Raw genomic sequence first — 25,019 nt, forward strand, 5'->3', positions numbered from 1 at the left:
TTGACAACAGAGCGGGAACAGAATGCAGAAAAGTGATATGAACAAAGATAATAATGTAGGAAATGCTCAGGCGGTGAGCATTCGCACAGGTATGAAGACTGGAGGTGTATGAGACGGATGACAGGAACACTGGAGTGGAGACTGGAGAATCAAGGTTATCGGTGTCTGGGTAAGAGTCCTCTTCGTATGAACGAGACCGGACAGTGAACTGAGGTGAAGAGTGTGTCTTTATAGTGGTGGTGATGAGGTGCAGGTGTGTGTGATTAGACCTCAGGTGAGGGGGAGTGCGCGGTGATTGGCTGGTGTGAGAGCCTGACTGATCTGTAACAAATATGGTAATTATTCAATACGATAATATTTATCAAAGTGCCGTGGCTTTTACATTATACCTTTTTCCTTACACAGTATTTAACATCTGCGGACCTAATGCCGTTGCAAAAGTCTGAGAGTTTCATAAATATCAAAACAAATTGTAATTATATTCCAAAATGTCTAAATACATTATAAAAAAATAATAAAAACTGTATATTCAATATCTGAAATGTAAATGTCACAACTGAATAGCCTATATGTAAATAGGTACATGTACTAGCCAAATATTTCTTTGTTCTTTAATATGCTGAATGAAAATGTACAAATGAGTCAACCTCTCTTCCTTCAGCATTTTCATGCATTGCATGTGTATTTATGTGTCACTTGTACAAACACATTTGTTCTGATTAACTGATCGATTTCTCCATTGATTAGTCTAATTCTACTCCATTATGCCACTTTGATTGTGCCGTTGTCCAGGGCTGATGCTGGCAATTAGTTTCAATGTGAACATTCAAATCTCTGACCGACATCACATGCAATAAACACTGTCTTCAGCAGTCAGATCCTACAGTCACCAGTGCTTATGAAATTCTCAATTATACACAATTATGTCAATTGTGTCTTTTGAGGATGCAAACTTTTAATTAAAAATGGAAAGCAATTGTAATGCTGGCAGGAAAGCGAGTGAAGAGGCGTATTTAAGTGCAGGAATTTAATAATAAACCAAACAGAACAACAACCAGGAAACGCAGAGAGCACAGAAAGCTGGTACATGCATGAAACACCAGACATCCACGGACAAACCACAAGAGATCTATATATACACACAAGGGGTAATGAGACGAACAAGACACACAACCAGGGACTAATCAACATGAACAACTGCAAACATGAAAAAACACAAGTCCAAACAAGACACACTTTATTTCTCCACATATTGCAAAGTTTTTTTGTTGTTCGGAGTCCATTATTTAGTAGTCTTTTGGTTTTTGACTAGATGTGTTGATGCAGTCTTCAACTGCAGTAAGCGAGGTCAATCTGTCTAGAACTGACCACCTGATGACACCTGAGTTCATGTCCATGATGTTGGGTCGGCTATCCCACAATGCCTTGCCTGACCCTGTGGGGCTTCAGACTGCCAGGCAGAGTTACTCCCATGGCTATTATGCAATTAAATGAGCCACTGTCAATAGCGAGATTGGCCAAGATATTTAATTTCATGTAACCATTTTTAATCTTATCTTTGAAAAAAAAGGAGGCACTATCAAGTTTTTTTGACCACGTGTATCTAGGTGTGTGTTTCATCTCTGATGTGTCCTCTAATCCATGATTATATCCATATTTCCACTATTGTTCAGACAGAGGTTGTCGTCCTCACACAATGCCCTTGTTTCAACTTCCTCTCTTTATACGTCCTCTGCACCGTCTGTGATCAGTGACATTATATCATCCACAAACTTCAATGACTTGAGTTTTGTAACACAATTATGGGTGCATAAGGAAAACAGAAGTGGGCCTAACACCGAGCCTTGAGGGTTTCCATTGTTTGGTGACCCTTAATGAGGGGAGATTGAGAACGTTCAATTAAAAAAAAGTAAGGTTTTTCTGGCTGACATGATCCTGGATTTACATTCTTGTTGGTTCTGGAAGAACATCTCAATCAAATTCTAGGAACAGGGATAAGAGCATTGTTATGGTAAGGGGTTGGGAAGCTTGAACAATGTTCTTATCAACTGTCCTTTCATGAAAACGTTAGGGATTCATTAGTATTTTAGTAGTGTTTTACATCAGAGCATTAGTGTTAGTGGATAGAGGAAAGGCTATGGAATATTATTCTAAACATCAAGCTGACGTCAAGCTTTTAGGTAGTAGTACATTTTCAAAACTCTTAGTACTTATTTCACAACAGATCATCAAAATACACCACAGCATATTTTAACATTAGTACAATACACAAATCAACATCCATATAAATATTTACTTCACAGTAACTGGCTTTCATAATGCTATTACTATCAAAGTTTTAATTTATATCTCTTCTTTTTCATTTTACGACACGTCTATCGTTTAATCCAAATAATCTTAATGTTTAATCGATTGGTATGTCTATAGCAGGGCTGTTTCAAATGAAGCCTCCAAAGGGCCATCATTCTTGACCATATGGTTAACAGAGGCCTTACCATGGTAGAGACTGCTAGTTCACCATAACCTACAAAGATCTACAAGTCTGCTTACTATTCAGAATAATTTTACGGTACAGTAAATGGCATTACTGTATAAAATAGTGCATAAAGTTTGAGGGAAACGTCTCAATGTGAGTGGCTAAATATTAAGATTTCATGGATCATATGAGACTGAACACCTGATAATTTTTCAAAATGAACTTGAGCAGGTCTGTCAGGGTGAAGAAATCTCCTGTCTTGTGTTATTGTGTCGGGACAATGTCAGTTTCCATCATGCAAGGCTGGTTTGGGAATAGTTCCAGGATCATCTTCGGTTCATGACCCTATGTCTCTCACCATATTACCTTTCCTCAACCCATTGAGGAACACTTCTGTGCTTGGATGGCCATCCCCATGAGCACGTCACACTCCTTCACGCCATAGATTAGGCTTGCAATGACAACAGAGCAATGTCAAGCAGGAATTCAACATGCCTGAAGGTTTTTCCCACGGCGAGATATTCAACGAGGATATTGATTAATATATGGCCAAATGTTGAAGATGTTGACATGCTTAATTATTAATTCATTTGAGATTTACCATGTGTGTGTGTGTGTGTGTAACTTGGATGGGTTAACACACACACACACACACACACCATTTTGCTGTTCCTTGCTCAAAGGACACCTCAGTCATTTCCTGCTGGTATTGAGAATCGAACCCTTCGGGTTACAAGTCCAACTCTCTAACCATTAGGCCATAACCGCTTGTCCCTGTATAGTGTAAGATTGCTCAAAAAAACAAACACACAAACAAAACAAATATTGAACATTGATGGAGCAACAAATTTTGTGGGAAAATAAATCATAAAAGTGGGTTGTTTTGTTTAAAAATCTTAAATGTACAAAGTGGCAAGGTGGAACTTTTACCACACACACTTATACTCTTCAGTTATTGAAAAACTGTTGATTAAATTTCCTTGGACAAAACCAAACATTATTAGCACAATCTTCATTTCAAATATATTTACCAATTGTATAGATTATCAATGGCTACATAAATCTATAAACACAAAAACACATTAAATATTAGATCAAATTAGCGCAGAATAATCTTCGCACTGCTGCCTGTGATCGCGTCTAGAAACAGCATACTTCCACAAGCATACTGTGAGTGTGTAGGAAAGTGCAGCGGTGAGTTGTTGTACCATCTAGTGGTTTAATAGGAGAGCCAGCCGTCTCAGACCGGAAGCTAGTGTGGAGATTATAGCCTCATTAAGGCTAGGGTTAGTGATAGGGCGGATTAGGCAATCATCGGCGTGAGACAGCCGGCATACTGTCTGATGCTGCGGCTCTGCAATCTCCTTTAAAGGGGTGGTATAATGCCCTTTTGACAAGATGTAAAATAAATCTCTGATGTCCCCAGAGTGTGTGTGTTAAGTTTTAGCTCAAAATACCGCACAGATATTTTTATATAGCATGTTAAAGTTGTCACTTTTTGAGGGTTAGCAAAAACGCACCGTTTTGTGTCTGGCCCTTTAAATGCAAATGAGCTGCTGTTCCCGACACAGGAGGCGGAGCTTCAAGAGCTCGTGTGTTAGCAGCTCCGATTACCTCACGCAGACACACACTAAAATGACAGAAACTGTTCTGCCTTTTATGTTTAAACGGAGTCAGACAAAGATGGAGAGACTCAAGAAGAAGTGACAACATGTAGAACGCAACAGGACGTTTCTGAATGGTTAGTTGATGAATTTATGTTGCTGATGTGGAGTTAACTATCTTCAATTAGCATATTCTGTCATGATAATCTATAAATCGCTCGGATAGGAACTGTTGTGAGATGCACACAGAGTGACTTTCTATTGCATGTGAAAAGACGGATGCTACAGTTTAAGCTGACTCACAAATGTGCTCGACTACAACAACTCTTCCTCTTCTCAACATGGACTGCGTGTTCCGGGGGCGGGGTTTATGTAAATTTTAGGGTGATGTCACTAACCCTGGAGGAATGTCGTGTAGTCCATACCAGCCGTTTGTTGTAGTCCTTAAAAAAGTAAATATCTCCCTTTGCTTTGAACTTTGACCGTTGTAACTTTGCAGATGTTGTTTATGCTCAAACAGCAACTTTACACACTAACTAAAGTTAGAAAAGTGAAATCATACTCAACCACCCCTTTAACTCCAGTGCATATTTAGCCCTGTTGTGTCCTACATCTGAGAGCTGCTTGTACATGTCCTCAAGATCAATGCCAGGACACTTGTGCTGGATTTGAATCCGGTCTGCATCATGTCATGTTGTCTCTTTACTTTCAATCAATGGCAAAAACCAATTTTCTTTTACTTTTGTTAAGCAGTATAATATGCTCCAACAACAATCCCTTTGCAAGGCAACTCAGCAGTACACAGACCAATAGATGAGATTGAAGAATATAAAGGCCCCTGGGAAGATCATGCGAGAGTAGGCATCAATGGCGTGAGTGTTTCGGATGATACGGAAGCCTCTGAGGGTCTTCTTTTTGGCCGCTGTGGGCTCATTCGCCAAAGACAGGCACACCACCATGTGTTCCTGTTTATCCTCAGAGGAGACGGGAGCCTGGGTATATCCAGCCAGGCCATTGACATCAGACTTACTGTACGCGTCATCGAGCAACATAGTCCTTGTGTGAGATATGTCACATGTGCAGGGTAAAGGCTAAAATGGATAAACACAAACACTTTCGTTACCATTTAGAAAACTTGTATCTTGGCTGCAGGGTGCCAGATATGGCTTATTTAAAGCTGCAGTCCGCAGTTTTTCCTCTTTGTCGCCATCTCTGTTCGAAATCTGCAATTGCAGTTATTCGTGGAATTATCAACTTTACGTGGGTTGAGCCTCAGCACGGCACAGTGCGGATGAATCCAGTGTTTTGAGGAGAACGTGCGGCTGTCAGTCGCCGGTGGTGTGGACACTGGCATTCGCAAGCACAGATCCTACTTTTTGGAAGTATGACCAACATTAGAATTTTCACCGGAAAATGTCGTCTGAACAAGTAAGTAACATCCAGGCCCGGAGTGGGTAATCGGGAGAATCGGGAGAATTCCCGGTGGGCCGCTTCACTTTTGGGCCGGTCGAGGATTTTTTTTTCTTTTTTCCAAATTTTTCACGTTAGTTACATTAGGCTACACACGTTCCGCATTCATACACCGCAGCGCGCAGCCTCTGCATGGGTTGTACCATGTGAGGGAGTTCTCCCCTCCCCTCCTATAGAGTTGGTTGGGTCCATAGCCCGTCTTTTCCAAAACGTTTTCTCAGGTAGGCTACCGCGGCACCGCCTACCGATAGCTGGGCCGGCCCTACCGTAACGGTACGCGTCAGGGAGGATGGATGGGAGGAAGAGGCCAGGAGGTATGGAAGCTTGTTTCCGCCACAGAATAAAACATTTTAAAAGATAATTGCGACTTTTTATCTCACAATTGCGAGTTTACATCTCGCAATTCTGACTTTATTTCTCAGAATTGCGTGTTATAAAGTCAGAATTGCGTGTTATAAAGTCAGAATTGCGAGATATAAAGTCAGAATTGCGAGATATAAAGTCAGAATTGCGTGTTATAAAGTCAGAATTGCGAGATATAAAGTCAGAATTGCGTGTTATAAAGTCAGAATTGCGTGTTATAAAGTCAGAATTGCGAGATATAAAGTCAGAATTGCGTGTTATAAAGTCAGAATTGCGAGATATAAAGTCAGAATTGCGAGATATAAAGTCAGAATTGCGTGTTATAAAGTCAGAATTGCGTGTTATAAAGTCAGAATTGCGTGTTATAAAGTCAGAATTGCGTGTTATAAAGTCAGAATTGTGAGATATAAAGTCAGAATTGCGAGATATAAAGTCAGAATTGCGTGTTATAAAGTCAGAATTGCGTGTTATAAAGTCAGAATTGCGTGTTATTGTGACAGTTTGAGGTTTTTTGAGTTCTGTTTTTGAATCTGTTTCAGTGTTTTCAGTTTCTGTGATCCGTTTTCCCCTGTCTTATGTGATTTTGGTCTAGTCCTGTTTTCCCCGGTCTGTTTAATTAGTTCATCTGTGTCAGCTGTGTCTAATTTCCCTGATCTGTTTCCTTGTGTATTTAAGCCTTTGTCGGTCGTTGAAGTGTCAAGGTCAGTGTTAGTGTTGTATGTAATTGTATTCCTGAGTTTCTGAAGTTCCTAAGTTCCTGAGCATTCCTGTATTCTGAGTTTGGAAATAAACCAGATGTATTGAAATCCTGTCTCCTCGTCTTCAACCTGCAATAACCATGACAGAACGACCGACCTAAAAAGAAAGGAGACTGTTTGACTGCAGTGAGAATCTTCCCTCTCTGAGTTACGGAACATAACCTCCTTCAAAGATGTGCTGGGATCAGCTCGTGAAGATGGTGAGAGAAAGTTGTGATCTGCTGGAGTTTATGGATAAGTTTTGTGACTTGGCTGCTAACAGTGATTGGAGTGATGAAACCATTATAACAAATTTTATGATCGGAGTCGGATCCATTGATCCTCGACCATTTCCCGATTTCACGGGGCTGAACTGGAGAGAAGTAGTTGCCATCTGCCGGGAGAGTTTTATTTTCACAAATTCATTTAGCCCAGCCAAACCAACTCATACTACCAGCACAGACAAACCCACTGTACCACTCCCCACTAAGCCACAAATCCGTTCTGGACCTCTGTCTGAGATCACATGGCCCAGAGCACGTAAGTTCATCTCTAACAGTGCTGATTTAACCTCCAAAATGTTTGACCCAGCTTTGATGTCAGTCCGGGTAGCTCTCAGATCTGTTCCACGTCTCACCAGATCCACTAATCCAACCATCAGCCCAGGTCCGAGTCCAGTTTCAGCCATCAGCCCAGGTCCGAGTCCAGTTTCAGCCATCAGCCCAGGTCCGAGTCCAGTTTCAGCCATCAGTCCAGTTCCGAGTCCAGTTTCAGCCATCAGTCCAGTTCCGAGTCCAGTTCCAAATCCAGTTACGAGTCCAGTTCCGGTCGCCTGCCCGCCAGAGCCAGTCTTCGAGCAAGAGCCAGAGCCAGTCTTCGAGCAAGAGCCAGAGCCAGTCTTCGAGCAAGAGCCAGAGCCAGTCTTCGAGCAAGAGCCAGAGCCAGTCTTCGAGCAAGAGCCAGAGCCAGTCTTCGAGCAAGAGCCAGAGCCAGTCTTCGAGCAAGAGCCAGAGCCAGTCTTCGAGCAAGAGCCAGAGCCAGTCTTCGAGCAAGAGCCAGAGCCAGTCTTCGAGCAAGAGCCAGAGCCAGTCTTCGAGCAAGAGCTTCCTTCGCCGCTGGTCCTGTCCAGCACCGAGCCTTCTTCGCCGCTGGTCCTGTCCAGCCCAGAGCCTTCGCCGCTGGTCCTGTCCAGCCCAGAGCCTTCGCCGCTGGTCCTGTCCAGCACCGAGCCTTCACCGCTGGTCCTGTCCAGCACCGAGCCTTCACCGCTGGCGCTGCCCAACACAGAGCCTTCACCGCTGGTCCTGTCCAGCCCAGAGCCTTCACCGCTGGTCCTGCCCAGCACGGAGCCCTCATCGTTGCCCAGCACAGAGCCCTCATCGCCACAGGTCCTGTCCAGTACAGAGCCCTCTTCGCCGCTGGACCCCCCCTTTCCTGTCAATTTTCCCATTAAAATTTTGGGGGGGCGCAGTATACCTGCTAGAGGGACAGCGGAGGGCTCTCCGACGCGGTTCCCAGTACCACCATGGCCACCTGAAAAAACATCTCCGCCATGGCCACCCGAAGGATCATCACCGCCATGGCCACCCGAAGGATCATCACCGCCATGGCCACCCGAAGGGTCCTCACCGCCATGGCCACCCGAAGGGTCCTCACCACCATGGCCACCCGAAGGGTCCTCACCACCATGGCCACCCGAAGGGTCCTCACCACCATGGCCACCCGAAGGGTCACCACCGCCCTGGACGTCCGAGGGTCCGACAGCTCTGCCCTGGCCACGCCCACAGCCTGCTCCGCCCTGGTCCCCGGATCAGCCTGCTCCGCCTGGACCGTCCTGGAGTCCAGGATGCCCACCCTCCCACCCCTTTGGATGTTTTATACGGCGTGAGGACGCGCCTTTGGGGAGGGGGGGGTACTGTGACAGTTTGAGGTTTTTTGAGTTCTGTTTTTGAATCTGTTTCAGTGTTTTCAGTTTCTGTGATCCGTTTTCCCCTGTCTTATGTGATTTTGGTCTAGTCCTGTTTTCCCCGGTCTGTTTAATTAGTTCATCTGTGTCAGCTGTGTCTAATTTCCCTGATCTGTTTCCTTGTGTATTTAAGCCCTGTGTTCCTTCAGTCTTTGTCGGTCGTTGAAGTGTCAAGGTCAGTGTTAGTGTTGTATGTAATTGTATTCCTGAGTTTCTGAAGTTCCTAAGTTCCTGAGCATTCCTGTATTCTGAGTTTGGAAATAAACCAGATGTATTGAAATCCTGTCTCCTCGTCTTCAACCTGCAATAACCATGACAGTTATAAAGTCAGAATTGCGTGTTATAAAGTCAGAATTGCGTGTTATAAAGTCAGAATTGTGAGATATAAAGTCAGAATTGCGAGATATAAAGTCAGAATTGCGTGTTATAAAGTCAGAATTGCGTGTTATAAAGTCAGAATTGCGTGTTATAAAGTCAGAATTGCGTGTTATAAAGTCAGAATTGTGAGATATAAAGTCAGAATTGCGAGATATAAAGTCAGAATTGCGTGTTATAAAGTCAGAATTGTGAGATATAAAGTCAGAATTGCGAGATATAAAGTCAGAATTGCTATAAAGTCAGAATTGCTATAAAGTCAGAATTGCGTGTTATAAAGTCAGAATTGCGTGTTATAAAGTCAGAATTGTGAGATATAAAGTCAGAATTGTGAGATATAAAGTCAGAATTGCGAGATATAAAGTCAGAATTGCTATAAAGTCAGAATTGCTATAAAGTCAGAATTGCGTGTTATAAAGTCAGAATTGCGTCTTATAAAGTCAGAATTGCGAGATATAAAGTCAGAATTGCGTGTTGTAAAGTCAGAATTGTGAGATATAAAGTCAGAATTGCGTGATATAAAGTCAGAATTGCGAGATATAAAGTCAGAATTGCGAGATATAAAGTCAGAATTGCGAGATATAAAGTCAGAATTGCGTGATATAAAGTCAGAATTGCGAGATATAAAGTCAGAATTGCGAGATATAAAGTCAGAATTGCGTGAAATAAAGTCGCAATTGGTTCTTATAAAGTCTAAGTGAATTATTATTTAACCTTTACATTATTTGTTGAACCCGTATTAATACAAACTACACAATAGTAAGAGCTGAACTGTTGCTTCATTTATCCAATTTGGAAAAAGTGCTAATTTGGAATTCCACCATGGAAAAAGTGGGCCGGTCTTGGGCCTGAAACTCCCGGGCTGAAAAGTGGCCCCACTCCGGCCCTGGTAACATCCACTTTTGTTCTGACCAACTAAGTGGAAAAAAGCATTGCAGTAAATCGCGCCGATTAAATCTAACGATGGCTTATCATATCACGTCAAACCGTGCAAATGATACTTTGTTCTCAAATTATTAATGTTAACAACATCCGCATTGCGTGACTACATTTAATGCCCTTCCGATATTATCCTTGTTTTCGCACGAGCCGGTTGCAGTCTCTTTTTTTCTCCGAAGTCCGAAGTCTTTCGCGTTTTACAGCGGGTGAATCTCCTGGTGATTGTCGTTTGTACCTTTCTGGATCCGCCATCGAACTGATAAGTTTAATTATATCAAGTGCTGCGAGAAAAGGCTATAAATCTCCACCTCCAACACCCTAACACGCAATATAGCCGACTAGCCGAGACTCTTCTTTATGTGGACAGATGTGACGTAATGACGCAAAGACATGCTCGAATTTCCCGTGGAAATCCACCAGTACCACTGGAATTAAAAACATTATTACAAGCTTACCGTTTTGAGTCGAGCTACGGCAAGCAGAGAGTGTCGAACAATGGCTGGTTATGTCCTTGCTCAAAAAATTATTTTGGATAATTTTTAACCCAAAAAAGCTATGGACTGCAGCTTTAATTTAGGCTTGAATAAGACAAACGGGTAATATTACCTAAAGGTACATGTAACTTTCAACAAGAGGAAAGTACTGTAAGACAAACTTTGAATATCGGCTTCACAAACTCCTGAAAACCAAAAAAAGACATTTGAAATCTGAAGTGATATAGGCCTTGCTATAGTCTGACTGGTTGCTTGGCAGTTGTGAGGACATTGCTATATGGATATTTGTCTCTTGAGCCCTTATGCATACAGTAACTCTTTCCCAAGGGAAGTAAGGTACTTTCAAACATTTACAAGGGAAAGGCATGTGATTTTATAGCCATCCAAATCCAGAATGTCAGTGTTTTTCTCCTACATATCCTACGTGAGATATCATGGCCAAATGATTGATTATTGAACTTACAAAAAAGGATCGGTAACACTTTATTTTGATGGTCCCTTTTGAACATTCTACATGAGTTAGTAGACATGTAGCTGCAAAGTTACTTATAGTCAACAGAATGCGTTAAAGGGACCATCAAAATAAAGTGAAATCAAAGGGTCAATCCAAAAGATGTTTTGTAATTTTTTTTTGGATCACTGCTAAGCTCCATATATCCTATAACCACAAAGGTAATGTGCATTTTAACTCTTTTCCCACCATTGACAGAATTTTCCGGAAATACATGTTTTCATTGTTATACAATAGGGATAACATCTTATGCATCTTCTGAAAGAGTACTGAGACTCCGGATCCAAACACACGTGAAGAGGAAGCAGAGACGAGCGATAATAGTATTGCTTATGCACATATGTCTTTGACAAAAACATGATTTTTGCTCAAAATGTTGCTTTTTTATGAAACTTACCCACATTCAAGTGTTGATTTAAAAGGAATGCATGAAGATGGAATAAAACAGTTGTTTTTTTAAAGCAGAGGATGTTCTTTTTTATATATATATTGCATGTTTAGATATTCATACAACAAAATATTCTGGGGGCCACGCAACTTTTGTGAAAATGATCAAAGAAACTTATTTTTTTTAATGCTGGTGGGAAAAGTGTTAAAAATAGACTTATTTACAGAAACTGTTTACAAAAATGATATTATGTCACCACTCAAATACAGCAAATAAGAAGAAAAAGAAGAAAGATAACTAAATCATGTAAACTTCAAAATTATAAACTTCCATTAGTATGGCAACAACAGGTGTAAAATTTGAAAATATGTATACATTTATATCAATTAGTGCTTGGCTGACTAATCATTTTACTAGTCCAAGTAGCCAGGTCAAGTGTTACCGTATAACTAAGAGGTTGTGTTAACTTCTTTCTGATCATTTCCACATTTGTAAAACGGCATCCAGTTTGGAGAGATAAAAACATTGCGCACCGATTTTCCTATTAATTAATGTAAATGTTGTAAATCTTGGGGGTTACCGACAATATGTGTTGTCAAGCCAACATAATAAAGATGACAAAATAAAGGTTAATAATAAAGGCAAGTAATAGAGGAGATTAAATAAGGATGAAAATTATTGAAAATCATTTGTGTATTTACCTTCTCTCTTAACTTGCGATCCTTCCCATCATGCACTGTGGTCAAGTAGTTTACGGCAGCATACTCGAGTACCGATAAAAAGACGAAGACGAAGCTGACCCACAGGTAAATGTCCACGGCTTTGATGTAGGAGACTCTGGGCATGGAGGCGTTCACTCCAGTGATGATGGTGGACATGGTGAGCACCGTCGTAATGCCTACAGGAAATCACTGTCAAATTCTCCCACAAATAGTGTGTCTCTATTTCATCTCCACACCAACTACATATTTTGCATTTTAATGATGTGTGATTTTAAGGGATAGTTCACCCAGTAATTACTCACCCTCATGTCGTTCCAAACACGTAAGACCTTCGTTAATCTTCAAAACACGAACTAAGATATTTTTGATGAAATCCGAGAGCTTTTTGTCCCTCCATAAACTGCAACGTTATCATCACTTTCAAGGCACAGAAAGGTAGTAAAGACATCGTTAGAATAGTCCATGTGACTACAGTGGTTCAACCTTAATGTTATGAAGTGACGAGAATACTTTTTGCTCGCAAAAACCCCCACAAATAACGACTTTATTCAGCACTCTCTTCCACATCGGTCTCCTACACTGGTCACGTAGTGTAAACTGTGCAGTGCTTCCTGGTTCTACGTCAGAGCTCATTATTGGCCGGCTCCTGAGTCAGCATCACACACGTGTGTCGTGTGTTTCATAAAAAATATCTTAATTGTGTTTCGAAGATGATTGAAGGTCTGAAACGATATGAGGGTGAGTAATTAATGACATCATTTTATGTTTGGGTGAACTACATGCAATGGCTGTAACAGTTGTTGCAGTTCATTTCATTTGTATTTCTGAAACGTTGTATTTGTCCACTGTCAGTACTTTAATGAGCACACATTAAAAGTTCAACATCATCTGCATGAATCTTAAGTCTCAGAAAGCAGCCATTGATTAATTTACTGAGATCTCATGCTTCATAGTTTTCAACCTTGATTCAAAGACAGACCAATTAATAAACACTCTTTGCACACCGAAACACTTGGAGAAACAAGTAAACCCAGTCCCCTTCAAATCTACGCTTGTAGTTAGCATTGTTATATTTGGCTGTCCAAAATAATGAATAGGCTATTCTTGAATGTAACACAATATTCTAAGATTTTAAATGAGAATATTTGTATCTAGAACTGTCAGATGCAATGTTAATCAACAAAACCCCACTGGTTTCACCTAATGAGACTCTGGCAGGAACGGCTCGTCGGTCGATCCAGAAGGACACCCATGACAGCATGACCATCAGAGTGGCGGGAAAGTACGTCTGAAGCAGGAAGAAGAAGATGTGACGACGCAGAGTGAAGTTGATGTACAGACGATTGTACCAACCTGCAGGAGATATGAAATTATAATAAAATGAAAAGAAAAAGAAAAGTATTCTGATTCTGAAGACCGAGCAAGGACTGACTTAATTCTTAAAGAGATAGTTCACACAAAAATGTAAATTCTGTTATCCTTTACTCTCGTTCGTTATGTGGTTTAAAACCTGTAATACTTTCGTTCATCTTCAGAACTCAAATGAAGATATTTTAAAATGAACCAGTGAGGTTCATTCTTGTGTTACGCAGCACGTTTGAGCTTCTGCAAGAACCAATGAGGTTCATTCTTGTGTTACGCAGCACGTTTGAGCTTCTGCAAGAACCAATGAGGTTCATTCTCGTGTTACGCAGCACGTTTGAGCTTCAGCAAGAACCAATGAGGTTCATTCTCGTGTTACGCAGCACGTTTGAGCTTCTGCAAGAACCAATGAGGTTCATTCTCGTGTTACGCAGCACGTTTGAGCTTCTGCAAGAACCAATGAGGTTCATTCTTGTGTTACGCATCACGTCTGAGCTTCAGCAAGAACCAATGAGGTTCATTCTTGTGTTACGCAGCACGTTTGAGCTTCTGCAAGAACCAATGAGGTTCATTCTCGTGTTACGCAGCACGTTTGAGCTTCAGCAAGAACCAATGAGGTTCATTCTCGTGTTACGCAGCACGTTTGAGCTTCAGCAAGAACCAATGAGGTTCATTCTTGTGTTACGCAGCACGTTTGAGCTTCTGCAAGAACCAATGAGGTTCATTCTTGTGTTACGCATCACGTCTGAGCTTCAGCAAGAACCAATGAGGTTCATTCTCGTGTTACGCAGCACGTTTGAGCTTCTGCAAGAACCAATGAGGTTCATTCTAAACCTCTGTTAATCTCAATAAGGACTTTTGTACACATATGACAGAAGTACATCTGGTTTGTAATAAGTGAAGCTGGTAATGCTGTTTGTGGAGTTGTTTAATAATGTTGGAGTCTGACATCAAATGTTTAGACGTCAACCCAATTTTAATTTTCAACCAAAATTTGACGTCTGAGCGATGTTGGAGGTCCATGTCCAATAACATTTCTAGCTGGGGTGACCTCACATTGTGGCCATACGTGTTGACTGGGTAATAAGTATTTACGGATAACATATTTACAGTATTCTGTTTACATGAGCTCCAACTTAATCACAGCCATAATCGCATTATAAGAGTGTCCATAAAGTGCATGCAAAAAGAAGCCACTGATGATCGAATTAAAACTAAGAGGGATTGAAATGCAAGGCAGTATAAGGTTAAAACAACATTCAAATCAGATGAAACAGTTTTGACCTTTATTTGCATGCAACACAAACACAATTTGTCCAAGATGTCTGGGAAACTAATAAACCATAAGAGTGCAAAGCGACAGCACGTTATGCACTGGTAGGCAACTGAAACTGAAACCGAACTGTGTAGTTTACTCTTCTAAAGATAAGCGTGTGCACCTGTGCTGCTGTAGAAGGCCAGTCTGGAGGTGGTGTGGAACTTCTGAATGAGGAACTGAGACAGAGAGATCTTGTCATCCGTGCTCAGAGATTCATCTCCACTCTTCCAGTAGAGCATCAGGTCTTCATCAGTGTAAGCATCTGGACACACAGCAGATGAACGAATGTTTGCAGAGACTCAAGGGGCCCTATTTTAACGATCTGAAACGCAAGTATCAAGCGCGAAACTTTGTGGGCGGGTCTAGGGCGCTGTTGCTATTATACCGGCGTGATAAATGACTCTTGCACCCGACGCAAATCTAAAATGTGTTGGTCAGAAGTAGCTTCATTATTCATAGGTGTGGTTTGGACGTAACGTGAAATAAACCAATCAGAGCGTCATCTCACATTCCCTTTAAGAGCAGGCGCGCTTGTTCCATGGCGGATTCCTATTATAACGGCGGATTTACCAGGCGCACATCAGGAGCGGTTCACAGCCGAGGAGACCGACGTTCTCGTCAGGGCCGTAAAACACAGAGAAGTGACACTGGGGACAGAGAAACACACCCAAATTAGCTTCGGTTAAACAGGCTTATAATAATTTGGGTAAATGTGTAAGCTAGATTTATGCCTATTTTCACATCTTCATGGACACAACAGTGATTTCCCTCGTGTGGTAATATTTTTCCTTGTAATAATGTATGGATTTCTATAAATGAAAACTGCTGCGTCTGTGTGTAAATGAGATAAGCAAAGTGTATGCGCGTTGTGCACACGCTACATTGATTATGGCCAAGCATGCGCTCTTAAAATAGCATATGATTAACATGCGCAACGCGCCACTGACTTTAGACTAGGTTTCTCCTGGTCAGTGGCGGAATTGTTTTCTGAAACTGCAAAATAGCACCAGGGAACGTTTGCGCCGGAACACGCCTCCTCTTTGCGCTGAACTGCCCCCGGGAGCGCAAGTTCATTCCCTAATTTACCGACGTGCGTCTGTGGAGGGAAAAGTCCGCTGTGCGCGGGTACAAAATAGGAATGATACATGCGTCGGTGTACAAAGTCAATTGCGCTGGGTGCAAGATAGGGCCCAAGATGTGATACTGGACATCAACGTCAGGAGAAGTGGACATCACTCACAGCTCTCCAGCTCTAACGTGCAGGTCTGCGTGTCCAGCGGGAACCGACTGAAGTCCATATTACATGCTGAAGTTACAGTCACCCTGACACACCGAAAAAACACTTTCAAAACAGGATTGTGACAGCAGAATAAAAGCTACAGCTGCGTAAGCATGCAGGACCAGGTGTCCAAGCATTCGTGTTGGTATACTTGAGTAGACTGTTTGTTGCACTGACCTGAGGCTGTAGAGCACGTGTCCATCGGGGTAGACCCTGATCATGATGTTCTCCGTGGTGGTGTCGTGGATGAAGGATCGTTTAGAATGGACAAAGAACACGTCAGGAACCCAGATTTTCTTCACCAATCGACCATCAAAAGTCATGCTTTTATTGGTTTTACTGGGAAAAGACAGTCGCTCGTCCTTCCAGTAGTGTCTCAGGTACAGGGTCATGGTGAAGTCCTGTATGAAAAGAACAACATGGATTGACTTTTCAAGCTCATTGTGCGTTGTTTTGTTTGTTAACTATAATAAATGTGAACATACTTTCTCCTATCCCAGCTTAGCATGCAGAGTAAGCTTTAAGTAAGCCATTCTTGGGTTAATTGGGGCTCTGTCAAAACATTGTTCTTTTTGTTTGATCACCCCTTTGAGAAACTATTCATATTTGATACTTCAGGCTTTTATGGTCCATATAGTCATATCTCAGTGAGATCTTTATAACAGTATAGCAACATTTTGACGTCCCGGATCCGGCCCATTGTTATGATATTGCTGGATCTCATGCTGCAGTAGCACAGGGTTTGTGATGTAGTACAACACACTTGTTGGACTCAAAAGACATCAGTGAATCAGTCTATTTCATGATAGTTATAAATCCATCAACAGGTAACCATCATCACCTGATCTCGTTTCACTTTAGCTTTATTTGCTGCTGCAAATGTGTTTAACAAACACACTGTCACAGCGGCCGAAAAAGACAAGATAATAAGAGTTAAGAGCCCAACTAATGGAAACACTAATCACTGTTATGGTGACTTCAAATGAAACACAATAGAGTTAAGCTTCTGTTAATTCTCAATAAAAACTTTTTTAGACGTCTGACTAGGCCTGCCGAGATAATTAAATAACTGTTTTGTTTCAGACAAATGTCTGTTTCAGACAACCGCGATTATTGCCTACGGCACAAGGGGGAGTCATGGACCAAAAGAAATAGACAAGCACTAATTAAGATTTCCAGCAATATATTCAAAGTCATCTGAAGCCAATCCATAGCTTAATGTGAGGGACAGAAGTCTATTTACATCATTAAATTAAAGTTCACGGAAACTCGTCTTCCCTCCTCTGCGGCTGTCAATCATTCTCCATTCAGTATTCAAACAGCGCGCGGTCAAAAAGTGACAAAGTTACCTATAGTCAACAACAGAATGTTCAAAAGAGACCATCAAAATAAACCGTTACTAAAAATGTATGCAAGGTGTTGACATGCATTTCCAAACTGCTTAAATCCTTGTGAAATATTACCATCTGTTGGCATTACTGAGGCACTTTTACCAGTCTTCATCAAGCCGGATGGACTGCACATTCTGATTGGCTGATTTCTTGTGATGTCACTGGGTAAACCTCATGGATTATCCTCTACGTGACTCATTGCATATTATGTAAGATCAAATCCACGCTCACTCGTAATCGGCACTGATATGATAAATAAAAGCATATCTAGACACATTTCTGATGCTTTCAGAAGGGATATTAATCACAAGCGCTGAGATTCATATATCATATATAATCTATGCAATCTCCCTAATGACTACAAGCCCACTTCAATAACATGAATAACAATCACATTCTCATTACAGTAATGGGTAAAAATGATACATTATTTCAACTTTAAAGTATTTATATATTATTTTCAGAAATGCTCAGTTCATTATTTGCAAAGTAAACGCAAGAAAAAAAAATGAATGGCTACATTTTATTTATGCAAAACAGTTTGTTTGTTTGTTTGTTTGTTTATGTAATATGCCTTGCATAATAATGAATAATTCATAACAATCACAGATCTTACCATATCTACTTCTGAGATGCTGTCCAAACTCTCCACCTGTACATCCACACCCACCGGCACTGCTGGACCTGAGAAGAAGAGAACACTGCTAGTTTCAAAGGTTTTATAATGTGCATTTTGATATTTAAAGGGTTATTAAAAATCAAGAACTATTTACACCCACACGGCATAAATAATAACTATGAAACAAGAAATCCAATGCACTCAAGTTATTAAAAAAGCATTTAATCATTTAAATAGTATTATCAAGTTAAATATCACTGACATGTTACGCTAGAAGAGTATTCATCAGGGTGTGGATCTCAGATAAAGCGACTATTTTAACAAAGAGATATTGTATATGATCTTGCAAAGTCAAATGTTTACCATATGTTAAGCCCTCATTTGATAGAGACATAACATGAAATAATGCCACATAGCAAATGTAGCCTACCAATCCAAAAAAAAATTAAAAAAATGTGGGAAGCTTTTTTTCCCAAAAATGTTTTATCTAGTCAGTCTTTGTCTGTCTCCACCTAGTGTCAGCCTCAGACATCACCGTTGGCTGACTGTCTGTTGCATTAGACACACACAGAGATGGGCACAAATACATCAAAAAGTATTTAATTACAACTTACAAATACTTACTCATCAAATGTATTTAAATAAAATACAAAATACTGCTGTGAAAAAAAGTATTTAATTAAAATACAAGTAATTTGTAAATTGAAAATACAAAAATACATACAAAATTTTCAGTCTTTTGTAGTGTGAGAGTAAGTGTGGAGTTAGATACATGTAAGAGTATAGAATATCGCAACATCATTGTTTAGTGCAGAAGATGCGCTTTTAACGTACATGTTGCCACATACTGTCATAATAAAAGATAATTATGCCTATAACACCATATTTGTATTATATTACACAAAAACTAGTTAACGCTACTGTGAGGGTGTTTCTAATACTGCAGCTGTGACAAAGTGGACAACTTTCTCTCTGCCATTATCTATTTTTTTACTCTTTTTGAAAGTTGTGAAAACGCTGTTGTGGCATTTTTCTTTTGCTATTTGAGCAAATTGGAACACAAAATATATATTTAATGTAGTCTTTCATTCACTGCTATAGAAGTTTACCCAACTATGATGCCTTCCACTTCTGAGAAACCCAGAAATGTGAACAGGGTCAATATAGGATGAGTCACATCACGTGATTTACTTGCCAAAAACTGTGACAGGCAATTTGGTAGTCCTATTTGTATTTTATGTCTATGGTCCTAGGGATAGTTCACCCAAAAATGAAAATTAGCCCATGATTTACTCACCCTGACGTCATCCTAGGTGTATATGACTTTCTCCTTTCAGACGAATACAATCAGAGTTATATAAAAAAAATGTCCTGGCTCTTCCAAGCTCTATAATGACAGTCAATGGGTATATTTTTTTAAGTCCATCAAAGTGCATCCATCCATCATAAAAGTGCATCTTTCCATCATAAAAGTGCATCTATCCATCATAAAAGTGCATCTTTCCATCGTAAAAGTGCATCTATCCATCATAAAAGTGCATCTTTCCATCGTAAAAGTGCATCTTTCCATCGTAAAAGTGCATCTTTCCATCGTAAAAGTGCATCTATCCATCATAAAAGTGCATCTTTCCATCGTAAAAGTGCATCTATCCATCATAAAAGTGGCTCTGGGGGGATAATAAAGGCCTTCTGAAGAGAAGCGATGCGTTCGTGTAAGAAAAATATCCATAATTAAAACTTTTATCGACTAAAATAACTAGCTTCCGGCAGACGGCCTACGCAAGTCGACTCCTTCTTAAAGGGGCCGTGTAAATATGCATGCGTGTCGGTGATGTGTGACCTAGCATACACATAGCACGTTATAGACTTCTATAATTCAATGTTAGGCTGCATAGATTAGATCAGCTGGGACCGGGAACACTTCCCATAAATCCTGATGTACTCGTTACATCATAAGAAGAATGGCGTCTACAATAATATTAGTCTCTCTGTTTATCCTGAGGTTTACCGCAGCCTGCCGGATCCAGGCCGTATCCAGATCTGATGAAGGACCCGGACACGACGACAACGCAGTCCTGAAGTGTCCACTAGTCTCTCCCCTGTGAAGGCCTCCTTCCCTTCCCTTTACCTCTCTACAGATAAAGCGTTGTCGGGATAATTCCGGTTCACGTGGCTACGTGAAAGCGATAACAATTCTGTATTATAAATTTTAAGGCCAGACAAGTAGTTTGTTGAGGGTTGATTAGTAGGGAAGGACTACACGCCTGCGCACATGTATTCAAACGCATACACCTATAGACTGAACTCGTAATACGCATGTGCACGCCATCAGCGTTCTCACTGGTTTGCGTTATTGAAGTTTGCACAGAAAGAACTGAAGAGTTTTCTGTTAAAACGGTGTCGTGTTTATCGGCCCCTAAGTTAATACCTAATGATCGTTGCGGCGGAAGTGAATCAATCAAACTAACTTTAGCTGGACAATAACTTTATTCTAGAGCTGCTATAAAGCCAAAACACTTTACTTTAATTTCCTATTATCAATGTCAAGCTGCTTTGGAACAATCTACATTGTTAAAAGCGCTATATAAGTGAAGATGACTTGAATGCGTCAGTAGATCAGTGATGTGTGAGATTGTATCTGCCCCTACAGACAAAGAGCTTCATTACTCTGTAAACAATGGGCGAACATTGAGGAGCTCTGCAGTGTTTGTCAGCTGTAGACGACATCCAGCACACAAAACAACAAGAATTAAAGACTAAACCTAAGTTGAGTCAGAGCTTGCAATGCATTCGCCAATACGCATTATCATCGCCCTCCTGAGAAACCACTACATTTACAGGGTAAAACCCCCACAGGAATCCATGTTCAGGTTGTGAATTTGAACTGAATTGAATTGAGTGCTGTGATAATGAAGACAGAGAAGCATTCTGAAGAAGTAAGAAGCAAAACTAATGTGTAAATTAGAAAAGCCTTGAACGTCCCGGTGGGCGCCGCCGACTCAATCAACACGAAGAGTAACTTCCTAGAAGAGGTCATGCCTCAAATCTGGCGGGTGGTGTGGCGCAATGGATAAGACACATGCCTTTGGTGTGAGAGACCCGGGTTTGAATCCACTGTGAGACACCAATGTGTCCCTGAGCAAGACACTTAACCCCTAGTTGCTCCAGAGGCGTGCGACCTCTGACATATATAGCAATTGTAAGTCGCTTTGGATAAAAGCGTCAGCTAAATGAATAAATGTAAATGTAAATGTAAATCTCTGCAGGAACAATGAGACTTGTATTAGAAGTGTCCAGTCCAGATGTTAGTAGCTGAGAACTTTTGCCAAATTATGTGATAGTGACCTAGATGTGACATGGGAAAGGATTGTGTTGAATGTTTGAGACCAAGAAAACCTTCACCATAATTCAATGTGACATGAAGGGTAGCACTGTCCAAACCTCATTACACATCATCCCTGGGTGTTTCACAATCTTAAAATTCATTATTATGGCTTTAAAACTATGATAATCTAGGCAAAGACTTACACTAGTACTTGAAATCAGTCATTTTATTCCCAAACAAATTCAATTGCCACTTGTCGTATGTGGTGGAAAATAATGTCACCAACAATAGGCGCGTTTCCATTACAGATGTGCGCAAAACTTTTGCGATTTTTTTCTAAATGTCGACAAAAAATTATTGTGAAATGACGGCGTTTCCTTTAAAAGATGTTATGCGACTAAACCTTCATTTTTTCCTCTCGCGATCAGTAAAATCATTCCAAAAATCACGGCAACGGACGTTGGTAGGTTTATGTACTATATCCCAGCCACTGCACTAGCTGTTATTATTAATCGAAGGAGATGTGTTTTCAAAGCATTAATGGTGAGGAACGACCCTTATTGTTGTGAGCGGCACATATGAGGTGTTTCTGGGTGTTTCTTCCTCATATCAGAGCCCGTCTACGGAGAGCCTTGGCACTCCCTATTCAGCCCCATTGTATTGATTTTGGTTGCAGTTCCATTAGAATTCCACTGGGGGTGATCGCGAGCGAGTGCAGACTGAATGGGAGTCAATGGGGCTATACGGCTAAATGTGTCTCTTTCACCCGATTGCCGTTGAGAAATCTCAGATTTTATTGTAGGCTTTGCAAGTTCAACATAGGTTATAGATCGAAAGTTGAATGAACGAGTACTTATTTCTTTTCGATTTCTTACAGGTTGAGTTGTTGTTGCCCATAACACGCTAGCATTCTGCTAATGACGTCAGCATTCTGACGTCATTGACATTTTAAAAGACTTTTTAAACCAAATAAGTGGCTCTAAAAAATCTAACACCCAGCAATGTGTAATTTCTTTGCATCTCCTTTCGAATACAACATTCAAATTACTAGACAAAAAATTATATCCTGAGAAAAGTGGATTTTGAGGGGTTTTTTTGCCATAGACCTCCATTCATTCTGCACTCGCTCGCGAGCGCCCCCGCATGGACAGAGACGTGTTACTGCAACCAATCCAGAACCCGGAAGTAAACAGAGAGTGCCAATTCTCTTCCTATTAGACATTCTCTGCTCATATCCAACGCTATCTCACGACCAATTCGTACGAATTCGTGATGGGTAGGTTTAGGGGCGGGGTCAGGGGTAGTACGATTTTGCAAAAAACGTACTAATTCGTACGAGTCAGGTCGTATGAATTCGTAAGAATAAGCCACCTCGTAGAATTTGTACGTTTTCCCGTGAGATCGGGCTCTCATATCTGCGTCGAGGTCTTGATTGTGGCATTTATTTGAGGTTTAGAATCCATTATTCCTGTAATTATGAATTTAATAAAGAGCTCTGTCTCGTATTCTGTCCAAACACACCGCGTCGTCTACGTCAGCTGACCTGTAAATGCACAAACAATGTTTCCATTGCAGTTTTGCGAAATATTTCTTTTTCGAATTGCCTGAAAAACCTCCTCATGCGAGCGTAAAAACTTTTTGGCGATAAATGGGAGTTTTTGCGAAATTGACGTGTTTTTAATTTGCGTAATTTGAAGGGTAATGGAAACGCAGTGAAAGACAATCTTCTGTAATGCATGTCCACTGTTGGACATTGTCAGAACACAAATTTAAAGGTTTAAAAGAGTCTAAAAGAGTTATTTGTCTGTAAGTTCACAGGGTCAGTTGTGCCCTGGAAACACTTTTCCAAATTCCTAATGGTCTTAAAATATGCTTTGTTTTCTTTAAGCGATCTTGGAGCCAAATATGAGCCTTGAGATGTTTCGTAACTTTCATCATGATATTTTAAGTATAAAGAATTGATGATGATAAACAGATACAACAAGAGAACATGTTTGACACTACTCGAAGGTTGTGGGGTATAAATATCATATAAATAAAGAGCATGACCTGCAGCACATGTCTGGAAGAATGAGGCAAAATATTCACATTTACTATTCTGGCAAAGCATCGCTTTCAGAAGTACTATAATGTGTATAGATTTCCTATTGTAGGGTCAAATATAAAATGACAGTATTAATTGTATTAGCTCAAGTTCATAAAATGCATGGGTAACACTTTACAATAAGGTTCATTAGTTAACATTAGTTAACTACCTTAGTTAACATGAACTAAGAATGAACAATACTTCTACACCATTTAATAATCTTAGTTAATATTAATTTCAACATTTACTTATACATTATTAAAATCAAAGGTTGTATTTGTTAACAGTTAAAGCACTGTGAATTTACATGAACAAACAATGAACAGCTGGATGTTTATTAACTAACATTAACTAAAATTAATAAATAGTTACATATGCATTGTTCATTGTTAGTTCATGTTAGTTAATACATTAACTAATGTTAAATAATTAACCTTAATGTAAAGTGTTACCAATTTATGTCATACAATAAAAATAAGGGAAAAAATATGCATAAAAAAAGAAAGTCTACAATCAGTATGAATTGACAATCTATATGACAAAACAACTTTTCATTGATTTTTATGCCATGCAGTAAGACACACACACACACACACACACACACACACACACACACACACACACACACACACAGATTGTACCTGCAAATGCTGGTCTCATAGTGAAGTCGTGATCATCAACACGCAGCAGATGGTCTGACTTCAGCGGATGTGTCTTGGTTTCATCCAACACCTTCTTGAAAAGTGGACTGCAAAAGAACATCTCGGGACTTCAGCGCGAGCTCACAGAAAGACGCCTCAGAGAGCAACTACTCCATGATGAACTCACACACACTACACACAGGCAAACGGGCGTTTCCTTATTCAACAACCCGTCTTCAGGTTCTCAGGCTAAAATGACCTATTTAACAGTGATCAAATAAAGAATTAAGTGCAGTCAAAGTTTATTATTTTTATATGCACACTAGTATATATTAGCAGTGATTTTAATCATAAGAAGTTTTTTTAATGGGATGTTATTAATAGAAATATTATTATTATTAAGAGATTCTCAAGCAACATATAGTATTCTGACATTAATGAAGTCAATTCTTGTCTGTAAAATGTTTGTTCCTGACTTTTGGTGTCCAGATGCTTATTAGACTAATGAGAATATAGGGCTAGTGGTGTTAGTTATGAATATTTCTCAAGTTAAGTCTTTTTTTTATATATACATACAGTATCTTAAATACACTAAAAACAAAAGAAAACAGTTTGATTTGGTTGTCGTACTATAGTTTTCACAACAGGAAAGCTGATCAATTGCCTTCTGTAAAACAATTTGATGCAGAAAATGATGAAGAATGGTTTATGAAAGAGCAAAAATATTAAAGGACACATTAAAAAATATCTTTATTCTGCCAGCACAAATAGTAATTAGTCTTATATATTTAATTAAAGACCAACATTTATGATAAATAAATACTCTCAACATATAAAAACAAGCATTTTTGTACACAAAATCGTGTAGTTACTGAAGTAATTGTGACAACTAGCACAGCTCCCAACTTATTTTAAGCAACCTGTAAATAATAGTTTTCCCTGTTGACCTCTGC

The 25,019-nt window shown here is 40.1% G+C and overlaps 2 protein-coding genes across 2 annotated transcripts; one reads left to right on the plus strand and one right to left on the minus strand.

Annotated features, from left to right (window-relative positions):
• Nucleotides 1-2: 2 nt before the first annotated feature.
• Nucleotides 3-24,100, minus strand: gabrr2b (gamma-aminobutyric acid type A receptor subunit rho2b). The gene is made up of 8 exons (XM_084432958.1): nucleotides 24,067-24,100; nucleotides 18,012-18,079; nucleotides 16,182-16,405; nucleotides 15,966-16,048; nucleotides 14,847-14,987; nucleotides 13,246-13,398; nucleotides 12,025-12,221; nucleotides 3-5,171 (listed from the first exon to the last, which is right to left on the minus strand). The coding sequence occupies exons 1-8, from the start codon at nucleotides 24,083-24,085 to the stop codon at nucleotides 4,872-4,874; spliced, it is 1,185 nt and encodes a 394-aa protein (XP_084289084.1). The 5' UTR covers nucleotides 24,086-24,100; the 3' UTR covers nucleotides 3-4,871.
• Nucleotides 6,071-8,782, plus strand: LOC311305535 (uncharacterized protein; the record flags this gene model as incomplete). The annotated part of the gene is made up of 3 exons (XM_084433307.1): nucleotides 6,071-7,316; nucleotides 7,347-8,167; nucleotides 8,750-8,782. The coding sequence occupies exons 1-3, from the start codon at nucleotides 6,845-6,847 to the stop codon at nucleotides 8,780-8,782; spliced, it is 1,326 nt and encodes a 441-aa protein (XP_084289433.1). The 5' UTR covers nucleotides 6,071-6,844.
• Nucleotides 24,101-25,019: the final 919 nt, after the last annotated feature.

This window comes from Rutilus rutilus, assembly GCF_951802725.1.
Source record: "Rutilus rutilus genome assembly, chromosome: 15".
NCBI lineage: Eukaryota > Metazoa > Chordata > Actinopteri > Cypriniformes > Leuciscidae > Rutilus > Rutilus rutilus.